The following is a 23,687-nucleotide window of genomic DNA, read 5'->3' as shown; positions in this document are numbered from 1 at the left end:
ACTATGGACCGTGGCCAAAGACACAGGCTGGACAAAACCTTCGGTATGAATGTAACTTTAGAATTGCACTGTCTTTTGCTACTAGAGAATTGACACTTCCTAGTAATTCAAACCTAAGTGGAATTGTTACGGGGAATATGTGCTGCCTTCAATAAAAGAGAGTGGCAGGAAACAGAATCCAGCTGGGCATCGGTCACAGAAGGTGCTGGATTTTTCGACATCCAGGTGACCGTGCAGATTTGAAGTTGAGTGCCTGGGTAGATACGGCTGGTGACAGGAGCTCAGACTGCTTGGGGAGGCAGAGGAAGCCCTTGGCAGGTGGGTGCCCCTCACGCCTTCACCCTAGCCTCTCTCGCCCACTTTTCCTCTGCGTCTCAACTTCCGGCCATGTCTCACCCTCACTGTTCCTGCCCTCACCATAGACCTGGACCACTGGGCGCCAGCCAGCCTCTCAGCTCTGTCTTGTTAAAGCGTGTGGCTCCCCGACTAGACTGGGCTGTTGGGGGCCACACACAGGGTCTGATTCATCCTTGGAACCCTCTTCCGTGCTCCCAGCCTGCTGCGTAGCAGCTGCCCATGGAGGACCAGCGCCCTTCCAAAAGGGTGGCCCTGGGCAGTGTTCCTGGGGCCCCTGGTGCCCAAACAATGCCCATCTATGTGGCCCCTAGGACTGGGCTGACCCAGCCGGGCCCCAAGCTCAGGCCCCAGGTGACGTCCCAGGCCCCACTCCCAGTGTTCTGTTCTTTTGTTCCCGGTGGCCCTTCCAAGCCCAGCTGGGTTGCCCGTGGGCAGCACCTTGTTGGTTCTTCTGCCGAGGACCAGGCTCTTCATGGAGCCTCTGGCTCTCTTTCCATCCACACCCCCCCCCAACACACAGACACACACACACACACACACAGACACACACACACACACACGCCCCACTCTGCGGAGCAGCAGGAGAGGGCTTGAGGGCTTGGGGTTGAGACCATGGTTGCCATCTGACCCACCCACCACCTGTGGGCCAGCCTCGGTCTCAGTCTTCTGGGAGGGTTCATTGCTCTTTTAAGGCACAACATGAACCGCTGGCTTCGTAGCTCTCAACGCTCAGCTGACAGTCAGGGCCCTTCCTCTGGTTTCTCGCAGGCGAGCTGCCTGCCAGCCTCAGCGCCTTGTCCAGAAAGGCTGCCCCACTTCCAGGGCTTTATCTGAGGGGCGGGGGCTGCGGGGCTGAGCCCCAGAGCATGCCTTCCCTCCACTAAGAAACAAACTCTGTGCCTCAGGAGGGCTGCAGTGGCTCCTGCTGTAGGCGCTGCCTCTCCTCAGCCTAACAGTTATTCTTCTGGTCATAGAAGTAATACTGAATCTTAGAAGATGCTCAGAAAAGAATCCGTAGTCCTACTATGCAAATAAATGTAATGTTGATGCTTTGCCTTGACTGTGTGTCCCCAATCTCATTTATGTACATATGATAGCTCTAATTTTTAAAATGCTACCTTTTTATTTAACATTTTGGAATTTCCAGCATCATTAACTGTCCTTTGTGGAAACTGTATGAGCTAATTTACTGAATCAACCCACTATTGATGGGCATTTAGCTTGAGCTCTTTCTTGAATATGAGTCGCTAGATGATTACAAGGAAAACATCCTTTTATTCTTTTTAAAGTGTACAATTCAGTGGTCTTCAGCATATTCACAGAGTTGTGCAACTGCCACCGGTATCTAATCTCAACATTTTCATCACCCCATAAAGAAACCCCAAACATCCTCCCCTCCCTTCTGCCACTGGCAACCATTAATCTACTTTCTGTCTCTTGGGTTTGCCTAGACTTTTCTAGACTTTTCAAAGAAACGGAATCATACAATAAGTGACCTTTGTAGCTGGATTCTGTCAAATAGCCTGATGTTTTCGAGGTTCATCCACACTGTAGCACCTGTCCACACTTTCTATGGCCAAAAATTAATCCCATGGTGTGGCTAGACCACATTTTGTTTATCCATTTGTCAGTTGACTGACGTTTGGGTTGCTTCCATGTTTGGCTAGTAGGTATGAACATTCACGTACAAACTTTTGTGTGAATCTATGTTTCAGTTCTCTTGGGTAGATACCTTGAGGTGGAATTGCTGGGTCATACGGCACGAGGAGCTGCTGAACTGTTTCCCACAGTTCCGGTAGCACTTCAGATTCTCACCAGGGATGTACAAGGTTCCAATTTCTCCGTATCTTCACCCACACTTGTTATTTTCTGTTTCCTTTTTAAACTCTTACAGTTCTCGTAATGGATATAAAATAGCACATTATCATTTTACTTTGCATTTCCTAAATGACTAATGATGGCATCTTTTCATGTGTTTACTGGCCATTTGTATATCTTCTTTGGAAAAATGTCTTTTCAAATCCATTGTCCATTCTTTAGTTGGGTTATTTATTTTTTTATTGTTGAGTTGCAAGAGTTTTCTGTATTCCAGATACTATACCCTTGACAGATACATGATTTGCAAAAATTTTCTCACATTCTGTGGGGTTTTTCACTTTCTTGAAGGTATCTTTTGAAGCACAGAAGTTTTTAATTTTTGTGTGAATGTGTGTTTCAGTTCTCTTGGGTAGATACCTCAGGGTGGAGTTGCTGTGTCATACTGTCTGAGGAACTGCTGAATGAGATATTTGGTTTTGGTTGCTGTGTTTTTGGTTTCACACCTAAGAAACTGTTTCCTAATCCAGGACCACAAAGATTCCTGTTCTTTTCTAAGAATTTTTAAGAATTCTTTTAAAGAATTTAAAATTCTTTCTAAGTTTAAGAATTTTAGAATAGATACAGACCTTTGATCTATTTGAGTCAGTTTTTGTATATGGTATAAGGTAAGGTCTAACTTCATTCTTTTGTGTGTGGAAATGCAGTTCTCCCAGAAAAAAAATTTTTTATTGAAGTATAATTGATTTACAATATTGTATTAGTTTCAGGTTGCATGACATAGAAATCCAATATTTTTATAGATTATACTCCATTTAAAGTTATTCTAAAATACTGGCTGTATTCGCTGTGCTGTTACAATATGTCCTTGTAGCTTATTTATTTTGTACTTAATAGTTTGTACCTCTTAATCCCCTACCCCTATCATGCCCCTCCCTCCTTCCCTCTCCCCAGTGGTGACCACTAGTGTGTTTTCTATATCCGTGAGTCTCCTTCTGTTTTGTTATATTCATTTGTTTGTTTTATTTTTTAGATTTCTACATGTGAGTGATAACATATAGTATTTGTCTTTCTCTGTCTGACGAATTTCACTTAGCATAATACCGTCCACGTCCATCCATGTTGTTGGAATTGACAAATTTTCATTCTTTTTTATGGCTAAGTAATATTCCATTGTATGTATACACCACATCTTCTTTATCCATTCATCTGTTGATTGACATTTAGGTTGCTTCCATGTCTTGGCTATTGTGAATAATGCTACTATGGACATTGGGGTGCACGTATCTTTTCTGTTTTCATTTTCTTTAGATATATACCCAGGAGTGGAATTGCTGGATCATATGGTAATTCTATTCTTAGTTTTTTGAGAGACCTTCCATACTGTTTTCCAAAGTGGCTGCACCAATTTACATTCCCACCAACAGTGTGGGAGGGTTCCCTTTTGTCGACATCCTCAGCAACACTTGTTATTTTTGGTCTTTTTGATGATGGTCATTTGATGGGTGGGAGGTGATATCTCATGGTTTCGATTTGCATTTCTCTGATGATTAGCGAAGTTGAGCATCTTTTCATGTGCTTTTCATCTGTATGTATTCTTTGGAAAAATGTCTATTCAGGTCTTCTGCCCATTTTTTAATCTGGTTTATTTTTTTATTTTTTTTATTGAGTTGTATGAGCTGTTTATATATTTTGGATATTAACCCCTTATTGGTCATATCTTTTTCAAATATTTTCTCCCATGTAGTAGGTTATCTTTTCATTTGGTCGATGGTTTCCTTTGCTGTTGCAAGAGCTTTTAAGTTTAATTAGGTCCCATTTGTTTATTTTTGCTTTTGTTTCCTTTGCCTTGGGAGACAGATCCAAAAAAAATATTGCTATGGCTCATGTCAGAGAGTGTTCTGCCGGTGTCTTCTTCTAGGAGTTTTATAGTTTCCAGGCTTCCATTTAGGTCTTTAATTCATTTTGAGTTTATTTTTATATGTGGTGTGAAAAAACGTTCTAATTTCATCCCTTTACGTGCAGCTTCCAGTTTTCCCAGCAGCACTTATTGGAGAGACGGTCTTTCTCTATCTCAGCACCATCTTTTGAAAAGAGCGTTCTTTCCTCGTTGGATGATCTTGGCACCCCTTTGGAAAATCAGTTGCCCACAAACGTGTGGGTTTATTTCTGGACTTGCAATTCTCTTCCGTCGTCACGTGTCCTATGCCAGTGCCTCAGTCGTATTTACTGGCGTTTCATGCTAAAGTCCACGTCATGAGTGTGAGTCCTCCAGCTTGTTTCTTTTTCAAGATTGTTTTGGCTGTTCTGAGTCCTTGCGTTTCCGTACGAATTTTAGGATCAGCTGGTCAACTTCTGCATGGAAAAAGAAAAGGCGGCTATCTTGACACAGATTGCATTGAACTTATTGACCAATTTGGGGAGTATTGCCATCTTAACAATATTAAGTCCTCAACCATGAACATAGGGTGTCTTTCCATTTATTTAGGTCTAATTTATTTCAGTGACGTTTTGTAGTTTTCCGTGTGTCACTCTTGCACTTTTTTGTTAAGTTTATTACAAATATTTAAATCTTTTGGATGCTATTGCAGATAGGGTTGTTTCTTAATTTCATTTTCAGTTTGTTTATTGCTACTCTATCTTAATATAATTGGGTCTTCAACAGTAACTGCTTTATTGGTATATAGTATATAGACCATTCAGTTCACCCTTTAAAAGTGTATAATTTTTGCTGTACGCCCGAAACTAACACAACATTGTAAATCAACTATACTTCAATTTTTTAATTATTAAAAATATGTACTATACAAGTGTATAATTTAATGGTTTTTAGCATGTATTCACTCTTAACCTGTTGTATTGATGCCAAATCCATCAGCTCTCTTCGCTACTTAACCTTTCCAGTCCCCTTTCCTCTGCCCTCCCCTGTCCTAAATCTTTTTTTTCCCCTACTTTTTAATTTTGGCAAAATACATCTAACATAAATTTTACTCTTTTAACCATATTTAAGTGTACAATTCGGTGGCATTGTACACATTCACAATGTGGTATAACTGCCACCACTCTTTATTTCCAGAACTTTTCATCATCCCAGACTGAAACTCTGTCCCCACTCAAGCCCCCTTCCCCAGCAGCCGGCACCCACCATCTGCTTTCTGTCTCTGTGAATGTGACTCCTCCAGGGACCTCACGTAAGCGGAGTCACACGGTGTTTGTCCTTTTGTGACCGGCTTCTGTCACTGGGCCTAATGTCCTACAGGTGCGTCCATATGGTAGCTGGTGTCAGAATTTTCTTCCGTGTTAAGGCTGGATAATATTCCATCGTATGGAGGGACCACGTTTTGTGTATCCATCATCTGTTGACGGGCACTTGGGTTGTTTCCCCTTGGGCTCTTGTGAATAACGCTGCTGCAAATAGTGTGTGTAAATATTTGCTTGGGCTCCTGCTTCCCAGTCTTTTGGGTGAGGCTGTGAACTGAGACTGGGGGCGTTGATGGAAGCTGACACCCCGGACAGTGATGTTGCATCCCCCTTCTTTACTCAGCTCCCAGGACAGGGGCCGCCAAGTCCACACCCCCCAGGCAGAAAGTCAAGGGCTTCGTCTCTGGAAACCTGGCAGGGGGTCTGGGAGGGCAGAGCTGTAGATCATCACAAGGGTCCCAGCCTCGCCCTCAGCCTCCCACCGCTCCTCCACGTTCTGGTGAAATAGTACTGATAAGGGCACTTCCCTGGTGGCGCAGTGGCTGGGAATCTGCGTGCCAAGGCAGGGGACACGGGTTCGAGCCCTGGTCCGGGAGGATCCCACATGGCGCGGAGCAGCTGGGCCCGTGCGCCACGGCTGCTGAGCCTGCGCTCTGGGACCTGCGAGCCACAACTGCTGAGCCCGCATGCCACAGCTGCTGGGGCCTGTGCGCCTGGAGCTTGTGCTCCGCAACAAGAGAGGCCACCGCGGTGAGGGGCCCGCGTGCAGCAACGAAGACCCAATGCAGCCAGAGATAAATAAATAAAATAAATACACTTTTTTAAAAGAAATATTACTTACAAACCAATGTTCACGTCGCTAGAGTGTGCCAGTCGGACGCGCACTCGTCTGAGCAGGGGGAGCCCATGAAGCCAGTCTGGGGCCCTTTCCAGCCCCAGCGCCCCCTGCACTGAATTCTCAGGCGCGTCACATCTCCGAGCTTCCTGATGGTTTGACACCAAGGGACGTGCCCCTAAGTGAGATATCGGGCGGCTGTGCGTGTCTCTCTGCCGTGTCGGCGAGGGTCGTCCACGTCCACAAGGGGCCAGGGCTGCTCACCCGCTACAATCAGGCGGGCCACAGCATGACAGGATGACAGTGGATTCTCCCCCTCCATCACTGGTGGATTTTACTGGAACTTCCAGAACGGCCCTGAAGGTTCTGCCACGTCTGCAGTTGCACAGGGCAGGGTCTTGGGTGTGTGCCAACCACGGCCCCTGGGCTGAGGAGTGTGCCAGCTTCTCTGAGGTGATGCCAGAGCACCTCCCCAAAGTCATCCACCAGTTTACACTCCCACCAGTGATGCGAGGGCGGCCGCTATTCCGCCATGCCAGGAGGCCACGCCAGGGCCTCTCTCTGACAGGGGTCTCTGCATTTGAGGCAGGCATGAAAAAACCAACTCCCCCACAGAAAAGCAGAAACAGAGATAGTGCAGGCCACCAAAGGCAACTTCTAAAAAATTATAATGACGGACTTCCCTGATGGTCCAGTGGTTAAGACTCCACGCTTCCACTGCAGGGGGCACAGGTTCAATCCCTGGTCGGGGAACTAAGATCCCGCATGCCTCGCGGCACAGCCAAAAAAAAAAGAAAAAGAAAATCAGAAAAAATATATAATTAATGTTTCTAGATAGATAAAATATTTCACATCCATGAAACAACAGAGAGAGCAGGAAATTAAAAACCTGGTAGCAAAAATGTCGAGGGGAAAGTCGGAGGAAAAAAGAGGAAATTTCCCAGAAAGTGGGACAAAACGGCAGAAATAGAAGATGGGAGATAAATGATTTAAGAACAGGACGGTCAGTGGACGCCCTAACAGTGTAGGCTCAACTGCGGCCACTACTTAGGGCCGCAGGGCGACCCCTGAACAGCAGAGCTCGCAGCACCTGCAGCAGGACCCCTGGGCCGTGGGAAGGGAAGTGCATGGTGGGGACGAAGGACAGTCTTAGTAAAACAGCACCACGACCTGGGGGCTTAAAATAACAGAAATCTCTTCTCTCGCAGGCGGGAGGCCAGAAATCTGAAATCTGACAGGGCTGTCCCCGCTCCGGAGGCTCTCAGGGAGGGTCCTTCCTGCGTCTTCCAGCTTCTGGTGGCTCCGGGCACCCCCAGGCTTGTGGCCACATCACCCTGATCTCTGTATCGTGGCCACTTCACCTCCTCCCCTCCCCCGTGTGTCTGTGTCTCCTCTCCCGTCTCCCACAAAGACACTTGTCCTTAGATTAGGGCCACCAGGTAATCCATGATGTCTCCTCTCAAGATCCTTACCTTGACTGCAGCCGCAAAGCCTTTTCTTCCAAACGGGTCCTGCTGGCAGGTGCAGGGGTTAGGGTGTGGACACATCTTCTGGGAGCCCATCAGCCCCCTGCAGAGGGTGTGAGTAGGGGCGGTGACTCTCCCACGGGAGGAGCTCAGCACGTGGCGTTAGCCCCAGTGGGCTCCCGCGACGGGGGGGGGCCTCCGGGCAGAGATTTTGCCTTCCCTCGTCCCTCCACCTGCGCTCCTGTGTTTCCTTCTCTGCACAGCGGCTTCACGGCCGGCTCCTGCCCCTCAGACGAGATGGGGCCGGACGCAGGCCCCGTGGCCATCAGAGAGAAGATCCGGTCCCGGTTCCACGGCAGCCACGACCTGATCCACCGCCTGTTTGTCTGCATTTCAGGTGCCACTTCTGGGCCTGGGGCGGGGCGTGGGCTTGGGGACACACAGGGGTGGGGGGGGCGTGCTTTAGCGGAGCGGCTGGCCCAGGTGCGGGAGGTTCCCCGCTGATGCTGGGCTGCTCGGGTGTCAGCCCTGCCTTGGGCCTTCCTCACCACATCACTTCATCCTTCACCCGCGAGCCCCGCCATGAGCCCGGCCCGGTAAAGAGGCGGGCGTCGTGCTTTGCCGGGCCCTCCCGTGGGGGGTGGAGGACCCCATTCTGGTCCCAGTGGCCCCTCACTGCTCACACAGGGAGGCTCTGTTCAATGTGTGGGTCAGAGTTCATTGTGCGTCCTGTCCCAACTGATGTTTCCTCTCTTGGGGTGGCAGACAACAGGACGATGACTGTTGTCTCCCTGGGGAGTTCAGTGAGGGGAGTGAGCACAAGCGGTGTCTTCGTAGCAGCGCTTTCCCTAGATTTGTGTGTTCTGAATAGCTGCCGCTTTCTCATGGTTTAAAAGTATGACAAGTGTGCAGTGAAGTCCACCCTCCTGGCCTCCTGCCTGCCCTTCCCCGACACCTCCCCGGGGCAGCTGGGTTCACACAGTGCCCGTCCTGCAGCCCAGCTCCCCTCGCCTGGAGTGTCCGCGGCACGCCCGGGCCCCCGGGTGGAGGGGCAGCCGCGGGGCAGCCTGTGGACTGGCGGACACTGCAGGTCAGGATCATGATCCCCCGGGGTCACTCGGCACTGCCCCCGGCCAGGCCAGGTGGGGGCACGAGGACCTCGGGGTGACTCTGAGCTGCGGTTCAGACATCTGCCGGAATCCACTACACGGGTTTGTTTAGAGGTCTGGGGAACGTCATGCCAGCTGGTACTCAACACGGCTGCTGGCACGCAAGGAAGCCCCCGGAAGCGCCGGCCACGGTATCAGCGCAGTGATGGGTCCCGGGGCGCCCATGTGCTGCTGGGATGTGCACGGTCACTCCCTGGCTTTGCTGTTAATGGCAGCCCCTTGTGCCCCTGAAGAGCTAGCAGCGCTCTTCACTGAGAAGGGCCGAGTCCACCTAATTGAGAGACAGAGGAAACCTCTGCAGGTGAGGGTGGGAGAAGCCTTGTCCGGCCAGGCAGCGGGGGCCGGCTGGCGGGGGGTGCCGAGGAGCCGGCGCTGGGCCCCATGTCTGGGCAGGGTCCACCCTCGGCCCCCCAGCCACGTGGAACCTCACCGCATCCCCGCAGTCGAGGTGGCCGTGAGGAGAAGGTGCTGCCACGCCGGTGGGCACAGCTGGGGGCTCTGGGGTTGTCCCTCAGTGAGAGGCCAGGATAAGAGCACGAAGGCGAATAACTGGCCCCCGGGGGAGGGCTGCTGGGTACTCTGCCCCCCTCCGCCACCTCCCCTTGACTCCTGAGCTTTTGCTTCTGCCAAGGGAGCTGTCACGGGGGCGGGGCAGCCTCTTCTCGCGCCCACTCACCCGAGGACACGTTGGTCTCTGACCACGAGCCCCGGCTGGGTTCACCAGCTGCCAGGACCTAACGCCCCCTCCTCGGGCGTCCTCCCCCAGGCGTGGCCGACCAGCTGCAGACCAACTACGCCAGCGACCTCAGAAGTATTCTCAAGACCCTCTTCCAGGTCATGGCCACCAAGCCGGAAACGGACGACAAGGAAAAGCTAAAGAAGGGTGAGTGCCAGCTCGGGACAGGCTCTGAGGCCTAGGCTGACCGTCGTGCCCACCCCGCCCCGGATGTGGGGGGCCTGCGGAAACCTGCACCCCCAGACCTGGCCCGGCACCGCCACCCGGCTTTTGTGGGCAGAGGGACACAGGCCCTGGGTACCCCGAGAGGTGGGCTTGGGGACGCATGGGGGTCACAGCCCCACGTGCCCACGCCCCAGCCAGGCCACCCCACTTGCGACAGCTGACGGGCCTGGAGACGGGACCCGGAAACGGTACACTGTCACTTCTACCAAACTCCGTCTGTCGGAGCAGCCAGGGGCCAGCCCACAGCCAAGGAGGGGACGTGGGTCCCCTGCTCGGGGGAGTGGCCGTCTGTGAGATGCCTCACATACTCACACACGCGTGCACACACACACGCACGCAGAACAGAGTTACTTGGTGAGGGAGCAGGTGTCAGGCAGGGAATGCTAAGGCACAGGGAGCTTGGCCCCTCGCTCCCTGGAAGGAGGTGGCAGGGTCCGAGCGTGGGGAAGGGGCCCGACCCCTGCTTGCCCACCCTCTGCTGGGCTGAGGCTCCCATTCTGGGCGAGCGGCCTCTCATCATAGGGGCTTCTGCTCAAGAACGTCTGGACACACGGGGCAGCCGGCCCAGCCCTGGAGGGCACGTCCTCGCCCACAGGAAGGAGAAGTCTGTCCTGTGTGCCGACCCAGCTGTGCCCCCCAGGGTCCACACCACTGGACCACACTGCCCCCACCTGTCAGGGGATTCTGGGCGGGGCTGCCTTCTGGGGCTGGCTTCTTGCTCTCCAAGCAAGGACGGTGGGCCCTGGGGCCGGGGGCCCACAGGCAGGACCAGCTGCACACCTGAGGGCACTCGATGGGAAGGCCCCCTGCAGGGTCAGCACCCAGCCTGCGGGGACGGTGGGTGAGGGCTGCGGTGACCCACTCCACACGCGGGACTGGGGGTTGTTCGGGGGCTACTCCCCGCTGGCGGCACCTCCCAGGGACAGGTGGTGGCCCACTGACCCGAGCGGCCACCCTCTCTCTTCTAGTCACCCAGACCCTGCGGAGCGCGGCCTTGGAGGACTGTGCTCTGTGCCAGGAGACCCTGTCATCCTCTGAACTCGCAGCCAAGACCCGAGATGGAGACTTGGAAGGTGCGTGAGGGCCCGGGAGCCGGGGGCCAGTGCACTGCGTGCCGAGCGGGGAGCAGGAGCCCTGTCTGGATGTTTCCACCGCTCTGCCCTGGACTGCAGGCTTGGGGCGGGCAGCGCTCCTCCAGCGGGGGCCCCTCCCCAGACACCTAGACGTGCCGCTTCCCAGGGGGTGCAGCCTCTTACTCCAGCTTCCCTCCTGGGCTCCCAGGGTGGGCACAGGTCCTCTGAGCTGCCGCCACCTAACCTCAGGCCCATTACTGAACATCTCAGTCTGGGGGGCAGAGGGAGGGCGTGAGGAGCACTGAGATGCCGGGGTCCAGGCCGTTGGCCGCAGCTGTAAGTGGCTGGTCCCAGGCCACAGGCACACTGCCGACCCCCCAGCGTTCACCTGCCCCGCAGGAAAGGCCTCCCCTAGCGGCCTGCTCCCCCGTTAGCCTGGAGGTCGGCCGGCTGCAGGCCCGGTGGCTTGGCAGTCAGGGAAGGAGCGTTCAGGGTGGGCTGGGGGCACTGGCAACACATCTGTGGGGAGGGGGCTGCCCAAGGCCTTTGGAAGGGGCCGGAGGCCTGGAGAGGTGCTCAGACGGGCAGCGGCAGACGGGCCTGAGCGAGTGTCGAATGCGACTGGAGCTGAGAAGGAGGCGGCTGGCCCCGGTGTGCCTGGCTGGTCCCGGCTCAGGGCCTCCCTCGCACTGCCTGGTGACCCAGGTGTGCAGTGGGGCTGCCTTGGCCGGGATCCCCTGGGGGCGGCCGCACAAGCTTCCCTGCTTCCTAAACGCCCTGAGCCCTGGTCTTCTCTACCCTCCTGTGAAAATCGCACACAGTGCCATAACTAGAACGCCCGCCGGAAACTCGGAACCCCCTGCTCGAGGATCGTGCAGGTGGTGGACTGCGAGGTCTGGAGGGGCCCGGCCCACTGCCAGGGCCATGTCCCCCCGTGGGCCGCCAGTCCAGCCCCCTCCTGGGAGTGGCTCGCAGGGCAGGGCCTGGACCCAGCAAGTCCTCAGGACCCTCACCATCCTCCTCGGGCGGGGGTCTCGACTTGTGTGTTGGAGCTGGCCTCGTGGCCCGGCGTGGCCCCGGAGCTGCCGGGCGCCGTCAAGGGCGTCACTGGGGCCGGCCAAGGATTTCACATGGGGGCGGGGGAGGGTGGCAAATGAGAAGCCATCTCCCTGCAGTCGGGGGTGAGCTGATGGGGTCCGGAGCAGAAGCGGGAGAGCTGGGTGGGAGGGGTCGGGGGGAGGGGCGGTTCTGTGCGCAGGGGGGGAGGGGCAGGTCCTCTGGTGCAGGTTGGTGAGGAGAGGGGGCGAGAGGGAGGCGAGGAGACCCCGGTCTCTGGTGGGCAGGCGGCCTTGCTGAGTTCCCTTGGGGGTTGTGTGAGAGTGGACGGGAGACCCCTGAGCCCACACTGTGGCCCCAGGGAGCCATCCAGGTGTTCGTTCTCCCTCTGGGCGGCGGTACTGGTCTTGGAGTTGGTACGCAGTGGGCATCTTATGTCTGGGGTGGGAGGAAAGGCATGTCCCCCCGTGCAAGATGGCTTCTCCCAGCGCCGACACACACCCTCCCACCCAAATTCCAGAGCAGAGGCCCAGAGGCTTCCCCCGTGATCGCCTGGAGAAGTGACATGGGACAGGCCCACAGGCAGCTGCCAGGCTGCACAGGTGTCGGGAGAGGCCAGGGCCAGCCTCGGCGCCTCTCCTCAAGAACCTGAGAACAGCCCTGGAGCTGGGGTGGGCGGGGCTGATTGACGGAGGGGTCCACAGAGGGGACTGATTTCTTCATTTCCCAGCCCCCATTTTTGCCCAAGGGCCCTGCCAGGCTGGGTGCCGGCCGGGAGAGGGTTGTCCGGGTGGACGCTCCCTGCCCGTGCCCCGAGTCCTGGGGCGAGGTGCAGGCCGCAGCTGGGGTCCGATCGATGAGCACGGCCGACAGCTGCAAAGACTGACCCGTCCATGGGACACTGTCAGTTTCCTGAAACCGCAGCCGGTACCGAGCCTCAGGGAGGACCGGAGGGGGGGAGTGGGGGGCAGGCTGCCCCACCGGAGGCTCCTGCACAGCGCCAGCCTCCGACCCCCACCCCAGTCACCGGTCCCCACTGCCGCCACCGCACGGGTCCCTCTGGCTGACGTGTCCCCTCCCTGTGTTGTCATAGACCCGCCTGAGTGGGTCCCGGACGAGGCCTGCGGCTTCTGCACCGCGTGCAAGGCCCCCTTCACCGTCATCCGCAGGAAGCACCACTGCCGGAGCTGTGGGAAGGTGGGTGGGGCGGCCGAGGTCGTCCCGCGGCCCCTCGGGCTGTCGCTGCGGGCATCCCAGGGGCTGTCACAGACGTGGCGCCGAGGTCCGGAAGTCCGGACCGATGCCCCGGGGTCCTTGTGCAGACACGCCTGAGCCCTGGGCCCTGCTCTGCCTTGGCACAGGGTGTGGACTCCAGGCACTCCGCCCACTGGGTGTGATGGTGCAGTGCCCAGTCCTGGCCACTTCAGACCTGAGGACGGGGAGGGGATGGAGGGTCTGAGTAGGAGCCTGCGGCAGCCTGGGTATGGGGCCAGGACCCCCTCCGTCGGCGCGGCCTCCTGGCCAAGACCTGCGCCAGGTTTTCCTGAAGCTTCCAGCCCCACGGGGGGGGTGCCGGGAGACACCCACCCGCGCACGCCCGGGATGCTCTGGGTGGGAGGAAGGGCAGGAAGGCCGGCGGCACCCGGGGCTCCGACCCCGTCCTTGCTGCGCGCCCCTGAGAGGCCAAGGTCAGGAAGGGGTGAGGCGCAGGGGCTGCTGGGAGCCCTGCCCAGCCCACTGGCCCCGCCTCCCGCCCTTCGCCTTCCAGATCTTCTGCTCCCGCTGCTCTTCGCACTCGGCACCGCTGCCCCGCTACGGGCAGGTGAAGCCCGTCCGCGTGTGCACGCACTGCTACATGTTCCACGTCACGCCCTTCTACAGCGACAAGGCGGGCATCTGACACGGTGCCCCAAGCCCGCGAGGGCCCCAAAGGACGCCAGGGAGGAGGTGCCGAGGAGGAGGCCTCCGGCCACGGGAGGGTCTTCACCGCATTTCATCCAGCTGCCGCCATCACCGCTGCCAGGGCTGCAGGCCGCCCTGACTTCCAGAACGTCCAGGGCCTCCGCCCCACCCGCCCTGGCCTCCGCACCCGTGGGGACCCCAGGCCAGCCGCAGGGGCCAACAGGAGGTCAGCTTCAGCCAGTGGGGGGACCTGGGGGTGCCAGGCGGCTGCCTGGGCAGGGTGGGCTTTCCTCCCGCCCATCCGCCTGCCCCCCTGCCCTGCTGAGATGCGGCCTTGAGGCTGGACCGTAGCAGAAGGTCCGCCCTGCAAGGGGAAAGTAGGGATGGTGTCTGAGCTCAGGGCAGCCTCGGCCCCTGGGGCTGAGTCTGGGGAGATGGTGGACACCTCTGGGGGCCAGCGGGGTGGGGGGGCCTGGGGCACTGCCGGGCTTCGCCACACGCTGGCCAAACCAGAAAGACTAGGCTTTTCTCTCTCCAGGGCCCTGAGCCCACAGCTGCCTGCCCCCTGCTCCCCTCAGGACCTTGTCTCAGCAACATGAGTCTCATTGCTTGTCGGAGAGGGGACATGCAGAAGCAGGCCTGGTGGTCCTCTGGGCAAGCAGGCGCGCCCCTGCTGCGGTCTGCCTACCCTGGTCCACCAGCCGATGGCGGGGTCAGGCGGCGGGCAGAGGTTTCCCAGCTTCCGAGGCCAGGGCTCTCCAGGGGGCTGAGGACCCCCGGATGTTGCCCGCTTGGCTGCCACTTCCCCTTCCCTCTGCACCCCTGGGACCCTGGCCCACCTCCTCAGACCCCAGAGTGGCCCCGGGCCCCAGCACAGACACCTCCTCAGGCTTAAATCTCAGGCTTCACATTGCAATGACGATTGCAGTTTTATTTTTAGAGAGATGACATACCTACTGCTTCTTTTATAGGATAAAATCCAATTACTATTTGACACTGGAATACACACGCACAAAAACAGCTTCTGTGGGAGAAGAAAAGCATATAATGGAGGGTATATTATGTATGCAGATTATTTTTATTTTCTAAATGCTGTAATTCAAAACCATTTCCATAAATCTATTTAAGGATTGCAGACACTCTTATTCCTCATGTGAACATGGATGGACTTCTTTTTCTCCAACTGGCAGGTGACGGGGCTCTTGCTAAAGTTCATTGTCCTCTAGGAAGCTGGGGGCTTCTGGACTCCTGGGACAGTCAAAGGGCAGGACTTGACTTCCCACCAGCCCCCAGGAGAGGGGTGGCCGCCCCCCACCCCCAGCTCCCACTGCCTGCGACGGCTCCAGCCTCCCCACTGCCCGCCCACCCTGCCCAGCTCCTCTCCTCGTGTGTCTTCAGCTCAGACCCCTGACGTCTGTGTGCATTGGGGTGGGCAGTGCTCTTGGACACCCCACCTGGGGCCCTGGAGAGAATGCAGGAGGGCAGACCAAACGCTGGGGTTGCCAAGGCGATGGGGCCTTCCCTTGGGACTTGGGTGTCCCGTCCCTCTGAGGTGGGCGTTGGGAGGCCAGAGAATGGGGGCGTGGCTGCAAGAGGCCCCAGTGGCCACCACACCCATTTTCTGGTAGGTGAGAAAGTGTTTCAGAGCCCGGGGGCTCCTCTGAGCAGCGCTGAGTCCTTTGGGAGCAGAAGAGGAGCGGCATCCAGGGAGACCTGTGTCCTTAGCTGCCCAAGACCAGGCCTGCCCACCTGGACGGAGTCCCTCCCACTCCTGTGGATGGCGGTGCCTGTGTCACTGGCTGGACAGCAGTGCCTTCAGGAAGTCAGCCCCCTGCAGGAAGCCCCCGTGAAGCTACACTCGGGGGGTCCCCCTCCCTCTACTCTAGGTACCCGCAGTTGTCACCTTCCAGACCTGGGACGTGGTGGTCCTCACTCACCAGGTCGGGGTGGGAGAGGGAGTGGAGACCCAGGAAGGAGGGTCTGCCCCGATGCTCACCCTCGGCCCAGACACAGCTGCCCTCCAGAGGGACGACCTAGACCCCAGCGGACAGAAGGGTGGTCTCCAAGCCAGCCTTGGGCCGCTTTTGCACAGTGGGAGGGGGCGGCAGCCCACACCCCAGCTGTCCTGCAGGAAGGCCTGTGGCCACGGGAGCGCCCAACGAGGGTCAGTAGCCGTCCCATCTGCCCAGAAATTGGGATTTTCCACGCTAAGTGGGGGACGTGTGGTCACTCTGCCCTTCTACAGGGCTGTCCCCACCCCAAGGGTAGAGCCAGGACCTGGGAGTGGGGAGGGGTTGGTCCAAGGCAGAGTTTCCCGCTCAGGAAGGATCTAGAAGGAATGAACTGCTGCCCCCCTACAGCAGGGGCTCGGGACTGGTGGGGGCAGGGGTTTGGAATTAGCCCTCGGGAGCCAGCCTTGGACCTCGAGCAGGTGCCCTTCCGGAGCCTCAGCTTCCCCGTCGTCACCGTCGTTGTCCTCGTCCCTGCTTCTGTTTCCTGAGGGCCGTCCCCTCCACTCCCCATGACAGTCCTTCGAGTGACACTCCCTTGAGGGGGCAGGATCCCATGTCATAGATGGGGAACCGAGACTCACAGAAGTTAGCAGGCAGCCCATCCGGGCCACGGGCCTTTAGAAGGGTCACGCGAGAGGCAGAAGGGAGCCCTGTGACCTGGGGATGCTGGGAGGAACCGGCCCAGCTGGCTGTGCCTGGAGGGCCACCTCCAGGGAGGGCAGCTTGGACACACAGCGCCCATGGCACGCCGTGGTTTGGTGGCTGGAGAGGGGCTGGGGAGCTGCCAGGACCCCGCCCCACCACCTTTCGGGGCAACACACAGGCCTGGGGAGAAAGCCACGGGAGCACTCCAGCACCTCCCCCCACGAGCTTCCGGCGACAGGAGGGGGGCGGGGGGGGTGGGTCCCCCACAGGCTCTCTGGACCCAGACGCAGGCTGCAGCATCCCCGCAGGGCAGGCCACCAAGTCGAAGGAGGGAGGGTGTAAGGTGGGAGCACCCAGAGCTCTCTGTGTCCCAGCGGTCGGGGAGGCTCTGGGACAGGAAGAGTCCCTGAGCCTGGTCCCCGGGGAGGTGGGGAGAAGGCCGCCTCCTCTCCCGTCCCCGTCCTGCCCCTTCCACCGCAGGCTCGGCTCAGGCCACTCCCACACACCCTGGCCTCTGGAGGTGCCCCTGCTGCCGGCCCCCACCCGTGACTCATCTGCCCCACAAATATGCCCGCATACGGCAGCCTGCCCCCAGGCCCGGCCCACCCCCCCAGGCAGGCAGGCAGGCAGGCAGGCAGGTGGACACCCACACGGGGCGGGGGCGCGGGAAGGAGAGGAGAAAGACTGTCAGTGCCCTGGAGGCTGATGATGCTGGTGGGGCACTATCACCCCGGAGGCGGGTGGGTGGGGCAGGGCTGGGGGACACTACCCTTTCCCCACCGGGGCACCAGGTGGGCTCCTCCGAGGTCCCTGCTGCAGCCCCTAATGGCCACCAGGGGGCGCCCCGCCCAACACCTCCTCTCCCACTGTGGCCCGGCGGCCAAGGCGTTGGGGCAGCTGGAGCGCTGCCTGCAGGAGCTGCCCCACTGTGGGTGGGCACTCCAGGTCCAAGCAGGGCCCCCCGCACAGACGCACCCGGCGGCCAGGCCCTAGTGCTCCAGAGAGCGTCCTGTCCCAGAAAGGACCACAGGCAGGGCAGACCTCGCCCCAAATGGCTGGGGGAGTGGGGAAGACGGGTCCTGGTCTGGGCTGGGCATTTCAGACCACCAGGGCTGGGGGTGGGGGCTGACACCCCACGGCGGGGGGGTTGGCTTCCCGGCCATTCCCAGCTCTTCCTGTTCTCTGGAGTCTGCAGTGGAAACTGGGGGAAGGTGAGCAGGACCCAAAGCACCCACCCTAGGCCACCGCCATGACCTGACCCAGACCCTGGCGGCTCTTGTCTCCTCTTAGGCCCACCCAGAGCCACCTCCTCCAGGCAGCCTTCCCAGACAGGGGCACCACCCAGCCCCCACCCTCACACACATTTTCGGAGCAGAGTCTGGGACCCTTTGCAGGAGTCAGCGAACCTCTCAGAGCCTCTCCTGCCTCTGAGACTGGGGAGGGGCGGATTCCAGGCCAGCACAAGCTCAAACTTAACCTCACCCCAGAGACTTAACATGTGGCTTGGGTTCTGCTGGTGTGCTCATTTGCTTCCAGGAGTTCAGGACAGCTCAGGGCTGGATCCTGCACCTGAACTGGGCAAAGATGAGCACCCAGACCCTCTAGACCTGCCCTAATCCTAACCCTGGGGGGCTGCAGGTCTGGGAGCGATGCAAGCTGGCTGAGCTGACTGGGCCTTGGCGGACGGGCAGGATGTCAGTGGAAAATGGGGTACCAGAGCTACTTAGAAATGGTGATGATCCCATTGGAGAGGTGAGGGTGGAGCGCAGATGGGGAGCAGGACTGGGTCCCCACAGGCACCAATCCTGGGCTTTTGCTGAGCAGGGGAGGACATGGGCAGATTTGTGGTTTGGGCCCCTCGGAAGGAGGAGGAGTTGGTGGGGCCGAAGCCAGGACCCCACTGCTCCATCAGAGGCAGTAACACGGCTCAGCCAGGGTCACTGCTCTGACCTTGCCATGTCCCCCGCCCCCATCACTCAGGACCCTGTTGGGCTATGATCTGAGAGGCCTCTTCACCCTCCGACGGAGGCAGCTCAGGGCACACTCACCAGAGCCTGATCTGCTGCCCTCTGGGTCTAGAAGCAGCTGGATGACTGACGGGGGGCCTCAGCGTGGGGGGCAGGGGTGGGTTTCCCGGACTCAGGCCCTCAGGGCATCCAGCCTGAGACTAGGAGGTCTCCATCTTATGATTGTGTGTGGCAGCCAGGGCCAAGTGAAGGCCACCTGGGCATGGCCTGGAAGGCCCGGAAGGCTTCCTGGAAGAGGTAGGGAAGCAGGCCAGGAAGGCCTAGGCCAGAGAATCCTAGATGGTGGGACTGGGAGAGAGGTGTTGGGGTGAGTCCCGAAGCACCTATTGCTCAAGGAAGGGAGATCTGCCGGTTACTCCAGGTTCATCCTCCCCAGGCCTCGGGGAAGAAAGGGCGCTTAGGAACAGCCATTAGGGCCCCTGGAGCAGCAGCGGGGCCAAGCCGGGCCCCTTGTCCTGCCCCACCTGAGCCTGGGTCCAGCCCCTGGGACTGGAGGAGGCCCTGAGCTGTCAGAGGTCCAGACCCTCTCATTTTTGGAGGCCACACCTGACACCACAGCAAGTGCCTGAATCTGCGTTACATCCCTCCTCCATAACCTTCTTTTCCTGTAAAAAATTTTTAAAAGAAAATTTCATTGTCTTGCTTTTGGATATTTTTGGCTACAAGAAATTAATTCAATTTGTCTAAATTGTCTAAATTGTTCCAGGGTCATTGAGTAGAGTGGGAAAATCTTGTAAGGTGAGAAAAAAATCTACCCTACACATTGTTCACAAGTATAATGAACTTTCTTCTTATTTTAAATTTAAAAATGGTGTTGACATTATGTTGACTATGCTGACGTCTATTACATCTTCATGCATCTTGATTTTGCTGTCTTCTTGTATTCTGGAGACAGTTTTTTCTGAGTGATAAACTTTTTAGAAGGCCCCCAATGCCCTTGGCATTGATGTGACTCTGATACTGACCGATGGTGACTGGACAGGCCCTGCCCCACTTCCCCTTGTGGAGGGCCCCGGGTTAGAAGCACTTGCTGATTTGGGGCTGATGTTAATATCCCTGCCACTTCCTGCCCCCACCCAGAGCCCACTGCTCCCCAGGGCTTAATGCACATCCTTCATCACACCCCACAACCACCCTAAAAGGTCGCTACTGCCAACTCCGTTTTATAGCTGGGGAAACGGAGGCTCAGAGAGGTTTAAGGGACTTGGCCAAGGTCTTGTGGCCAGACTAGAATCCAGGGCGGCTTTGGGGGAGGGACCCAGTGACAGAGACCCCCAGAACTACCCCTGGTCCTGGCACACACCAGGCCATCTCAGTGCAGGGGAGCCAAGGCTTCTGGGATGCCGGTCGCAAAGCTGGGCTAGGCCTGGCCCTCCAGCACCTGATCACCCTAGAAGTCATCTGTCCCCAGGCCTCACAGACCCAGAAACTGCCGGAAGGGAGCTGTCTGAACCTGCCACTGCCCGGGGTCTGAGGAGCGGCAGCGTCTGGCTGGGGGAGGATTCCAGCCCTGACCCTCACTCCCAGCCTCCTGCCCCGAATGCTGGGCCTGGGGACTCTGGTGGCAGCTGGAATCCACCCCAGTGACCGACGATGGGGCAAGAGAGGAGGCAGGGTCAAGGCCAGGTCATCCTGGAGGTGTGAGGGGCGTTCTGGAGGAAGAAGGGCCTCACACACCTCCTCAACCTGGGTAGCGGTGGGGGTGCTTCCTGATGCCGCGGAGAGCCACGGGCGTGTCCCCAAATCAGTGTGTGTGGTGGCCAGGTGGGCGGGCAGGATGGGATACGGGGCCCGGAGAAGGGGAGCCCAGGCCCAGTCAGCATGGGGGAGGCTAGGAAGTAGTCTCCCAGAGGTCTCCTTCCCTTGGGCCTCCTCAGAGGGACCCCTGGCAGGCTCCCGGGGTGGGGGCAGGGGGAGCAAGCCAGCCTTTCCCAAGCTTCTCACCAGAATCCTTCCCCCAGTGCCTGGAGCTGGGCACAGCCGTTCTCATTTGAGGGCCAGGGAAGCTGAGGCTGGGGTGGGAAGGTGGAGGAAACGCTGGGAGCAGACCCCGCCTTCCCCCAAATCCCTAAGTCCCTTCTGGATTCAGGCCCCACCCCTTCTCCCAGAGCCCCTGGCTGGGAGCTCAGGGACAGGGACGAGCTGGGCTTCCCCAAAGGGCAGTGAGGAAGAACAGTCGGGAGGATGGGCCAGTAAGGGGAATGCGGGCTGGTCCAGGAGGGATGCACTGCAGGGGGGGCCCTAGGAGCCTGGGTGCAGGAGAGGGGATTCAGGGCTGAGGGCAGGAGCGGCCCAGGCTCTGTCTTCGGCTCTAAAGGAAGGTAAGGGTGGGGTCCTGGGCTCCCAGAGGGAGGAGGCCTGAGATGCCCGTCTCCTCCCTCCCCGGCATGGCCTTTGCCGGTTCCCACTCGGAAAGTCCCCGCACAGGAGAAGGTGCAGTAAGAGCTGGGTAGGTGAGGGGTTAGGCGAGGAGGCAGCAGGCCCAGCCTGGGCTCCGAGAAGTCTTCCTGGAGGAGGTGATTCGGCCCTGTTGGAGACCTGCCCTATGGAACAGGTCCTAGGGGCGGCCCCTCGCGCTTTCCTCGGGCCTAGACCAGCCAGCGCCGACCCAGGGCCGCCAGCGGCGCCCACACCGCCCCTCCCACCTGGGGGCAGGGGCTCACTGAGGCTCCGCGTGTGGAGACTTGACGGGTCCTGGGCAAGGCCATCACCCCATATATCCTCCCCCGTCCCAGCACCCCAACCCGCGGTTCATCGTCCTCCGGAATCTCCCCGGGGAGCTCTGGACTCGCGCACAGCTGCGCGTCGGGCCGGAGCGAGGTCCAGCTCGAGGACACGCCCGCTGCTCCCCTGGCCTCTCTCCTCCCCCCATCCGCCGTCCGGCCCACGCGGCGCCGCAGGGCTCCCCTCGGCCTGGGACCCCGACGTTTCACTCACTTCGTCGGCCCCGCCCACTTCTCCCCGCACTCCTCGCGGCGCGGTGGTGCCCACACTCACAGGCAGTGTGGACCCCGCGGGCACCGGGAGGTGGCCCGTCTCGGGTATGGCTGGGGGAGGGGTCCCCCAAAAGGCCTAGATGTAGTCGGAGGCAAGGTGGGGACCACGCCCCTCCCCTGCAGTTACACCTCGGCACCAGCACCTGTGCTGTCCGCTGTGGCACAAAGCGCACCTCACGCCCCGCGGCAGGAAGGACGGTGGGCGTCCAGCAGGTGCACTCACACCGGCATAAGTGCAGGCTTTAGGACTGGGGCCAGCAACCCACCCCTCACATAAGCAGGGATGGAGTGACCTTGCAAACACCAAGTGGTGAGCCAGGGGTCCTGTCGCCCACACCCAGAGCCCAGAATGCACCCAGCCCTCCCCAGAGCTGGGCGCCCTCCGTTTACCCGCACAGCCCTGAGCAGCCCTCCAGAGTAAGCTGGAGGGGCGCAGCACCCAGCCTGTGATAGGGCTCTGCCCTGGCCCTGGGGTGATTGTGGAGCAGGGGCAGAAAGGGCCAGGGTTAACGTCGAGGTTTTTGGTTTGGGTTTTGTTATTTTTATTTATTTTAAAAATTTATTTATTTCATTTATTTATTTTTGGCTGCGTTGGGTCTTCGTTGCTGTGCGCGGGCATTCTCTAGTTGCAGCGAGTGGGGGCTACTCTTCGTTGCGGTGCACGGGCTTCTCATTGCTGTGGCTTCTCTTGTTGCAGAGCACGGACTCTAGGCACACGGGCTTCAGTAGTTGTGGCACACGGGTTCAGTAGTTGTGGCACACGGGCTCAGTAGCTGTGGTGCACAGGCTTTGTTGCTACGCGACATGTGGGATCTTCCCGGACCAGGGCTGTAACCCGTGTCCCCTGCATTGGCAGGCATCCGGATTCTTAACCACTGCGCCACCAGGGAAGCCCTGGTTTTGTTTTTGGGGTGTTTTTTGGCTGCGCGCGGCATGCGGGATCTTCATTCCCCGAACAGGGATTGAACCAGGGCCCTCTGCAGTGAAAGCGCAGAGTCCTAACCCCTGGACCGCTAGGGAATTCCCTTCAGGTGTTGTTTTAATGTCCACACAGAGCTGTCTAATGCCAGTTTCCAAGTTCCTCACTGGGCCCTGACACCCTAGGGGGGCACACATTCCTAAGCCCATTTCTCAGATCAGGTTGTGCTGGTCCAGGAAGTGATTTGGTCTCCACGCTCCTGTGTCACCAGTCCTGGGTCACGTGTATGACAGCCCTAATCTCCATTCCGCTGGGACTGCTGGGAGACCCTGGTGAGTCCCTAAACCTCAGGATTCCCAGCTTCTTGTCTGTAAATTGAGGGTGTGGAAACCCAAGGAAACCCATATAGAGCAGTCAATAGGTCCTAGGACTGAAAGTGTTTGATTTTTAGTTTTCGTTCTGTTTTGTTGGCAGCAGCAGTGCGGGTGGGGTGTGGTGGGTGGGTACAGTCACTTATACCCCACACTCTCCAGCCTGAAGGTCCCCTCCGCAGAAGCCCCCAGGCCATCAATCTCAACCACCTGTGAGAGGGGACATCAAGGGGGACTGAGGCCAATCCGGGTTTGCCCCCAGGCTGCCAGTCCTGCTCCTATGGGCCAGCTTAGGGTCAGGAGTCACCAGGGCCATCGGCCAGCCAGCCAGCTGGGAGCTTGATGAGGAGCTCTCTCCCCTCCCAGGAAGGGCAATTCTCTTCCCTAGAAAGCGCTTCCGTGGCCAGAGGGGACAAGTGCTAGGCTCTTGGAATGTCCCCACCCTTTGGGCCAGACGTGAGCACGAAGTCCTCCACTCACGGGAGCCCTTCTTGGACTGTGGCGGCAGATCTCTGTCCCCTTCTCTTCTCAGACCCTTCCTTCCACTGGGCAGCACTGAGGCATCCCTCCTGCTCTGGGCCTCAGTTTCCCCACTGAGATCCTCAAGGAGGCCTGGCTCTTAGGCTCAGACCGTCTACGCCCCTTCTCCAAGCCCCAGCCTTTCCTGGGGTCGCGCTGTGTCCGGCGGGGAGGGTTGTAGTTTTGCAGCCCCACGGGAGACCCCGAGCTTCCGCGAAGCCAGTGTGGCAGCAGGCCCGGGGCAACAGGTTCCTGCGTAGAGGGTGCAGACCCGGCAGACCGACGAGGGTGTCCGGGACTCTCCCAGCGCCCTAACGGGCCCTCGCACGGGGCCCGGCGGCTGGCTGTCCCACCGCGCTCCGC

At 58.3% G+C, this 23,687-nt stretch overlaps 1 protein-coding gene across 19 annotated transcripts in view; it reads left to right on the top strand.

Moving 5' to 3' along the window:
• ZFYVE28 (zinc finger FYVE-type containing 28) overlaps positions 1-14,980 on the top strand; it is a 112,782-nt gene extending 97,802 nt beyond the window's left edge. For 6 of the 19 annotated variants that reach the window (XR_009563888.2, XR_009563883.2, XR_009563885.2 and 3 more), the window contains one exon: positions 4,198-7,781. Coding sequence is in view for 3 of the 19 variants with exons in the window: in XM_030876711.2 (XP_030732571.1) it covers positions 7,938-8,071; positions 9,610-9,726; positions 10,773-10,877; positions 13,027-13,130; positions 13,702-13,833 (592 nt within the window). In the remaining 16 variants the exon portion in view is untranslated. Of the gene's footprint in view, positions 1-4,197; positions 7,782-7,937; positions 8,072-9,609; positions 9,727-10,772; positions 10,878-13,026; positions 13,131-13,701 lie in introns of those variants that run through there. The other 13 variants (XM_030876711.2, XM_060298883.1, XM_060298882.1 and 10 more) reach the window with 8 other exon arrangements.
• Positions 14,981-23,687: the final 8,707 nt, after the last annotated feature.

Source organism: Globicephala melas, chromosome 5, assembly GCF_963455315.2.
Source record: "Globicephala melas chromosome 5, mGloMel1.2, whole genome shotgun sequence".
NCBI classification, from domain to species: Eukaryota; Metazoa; Chordata; class Mammalia; order Artiodactyla; family Delphinidae; genus Globicephala; species Globicephala melas.
The sequence above is the reverse complement of the archived record's forward strand: the minus strand, read 5'-3'. Positions and strand labels throughout refer to the sequence as shown.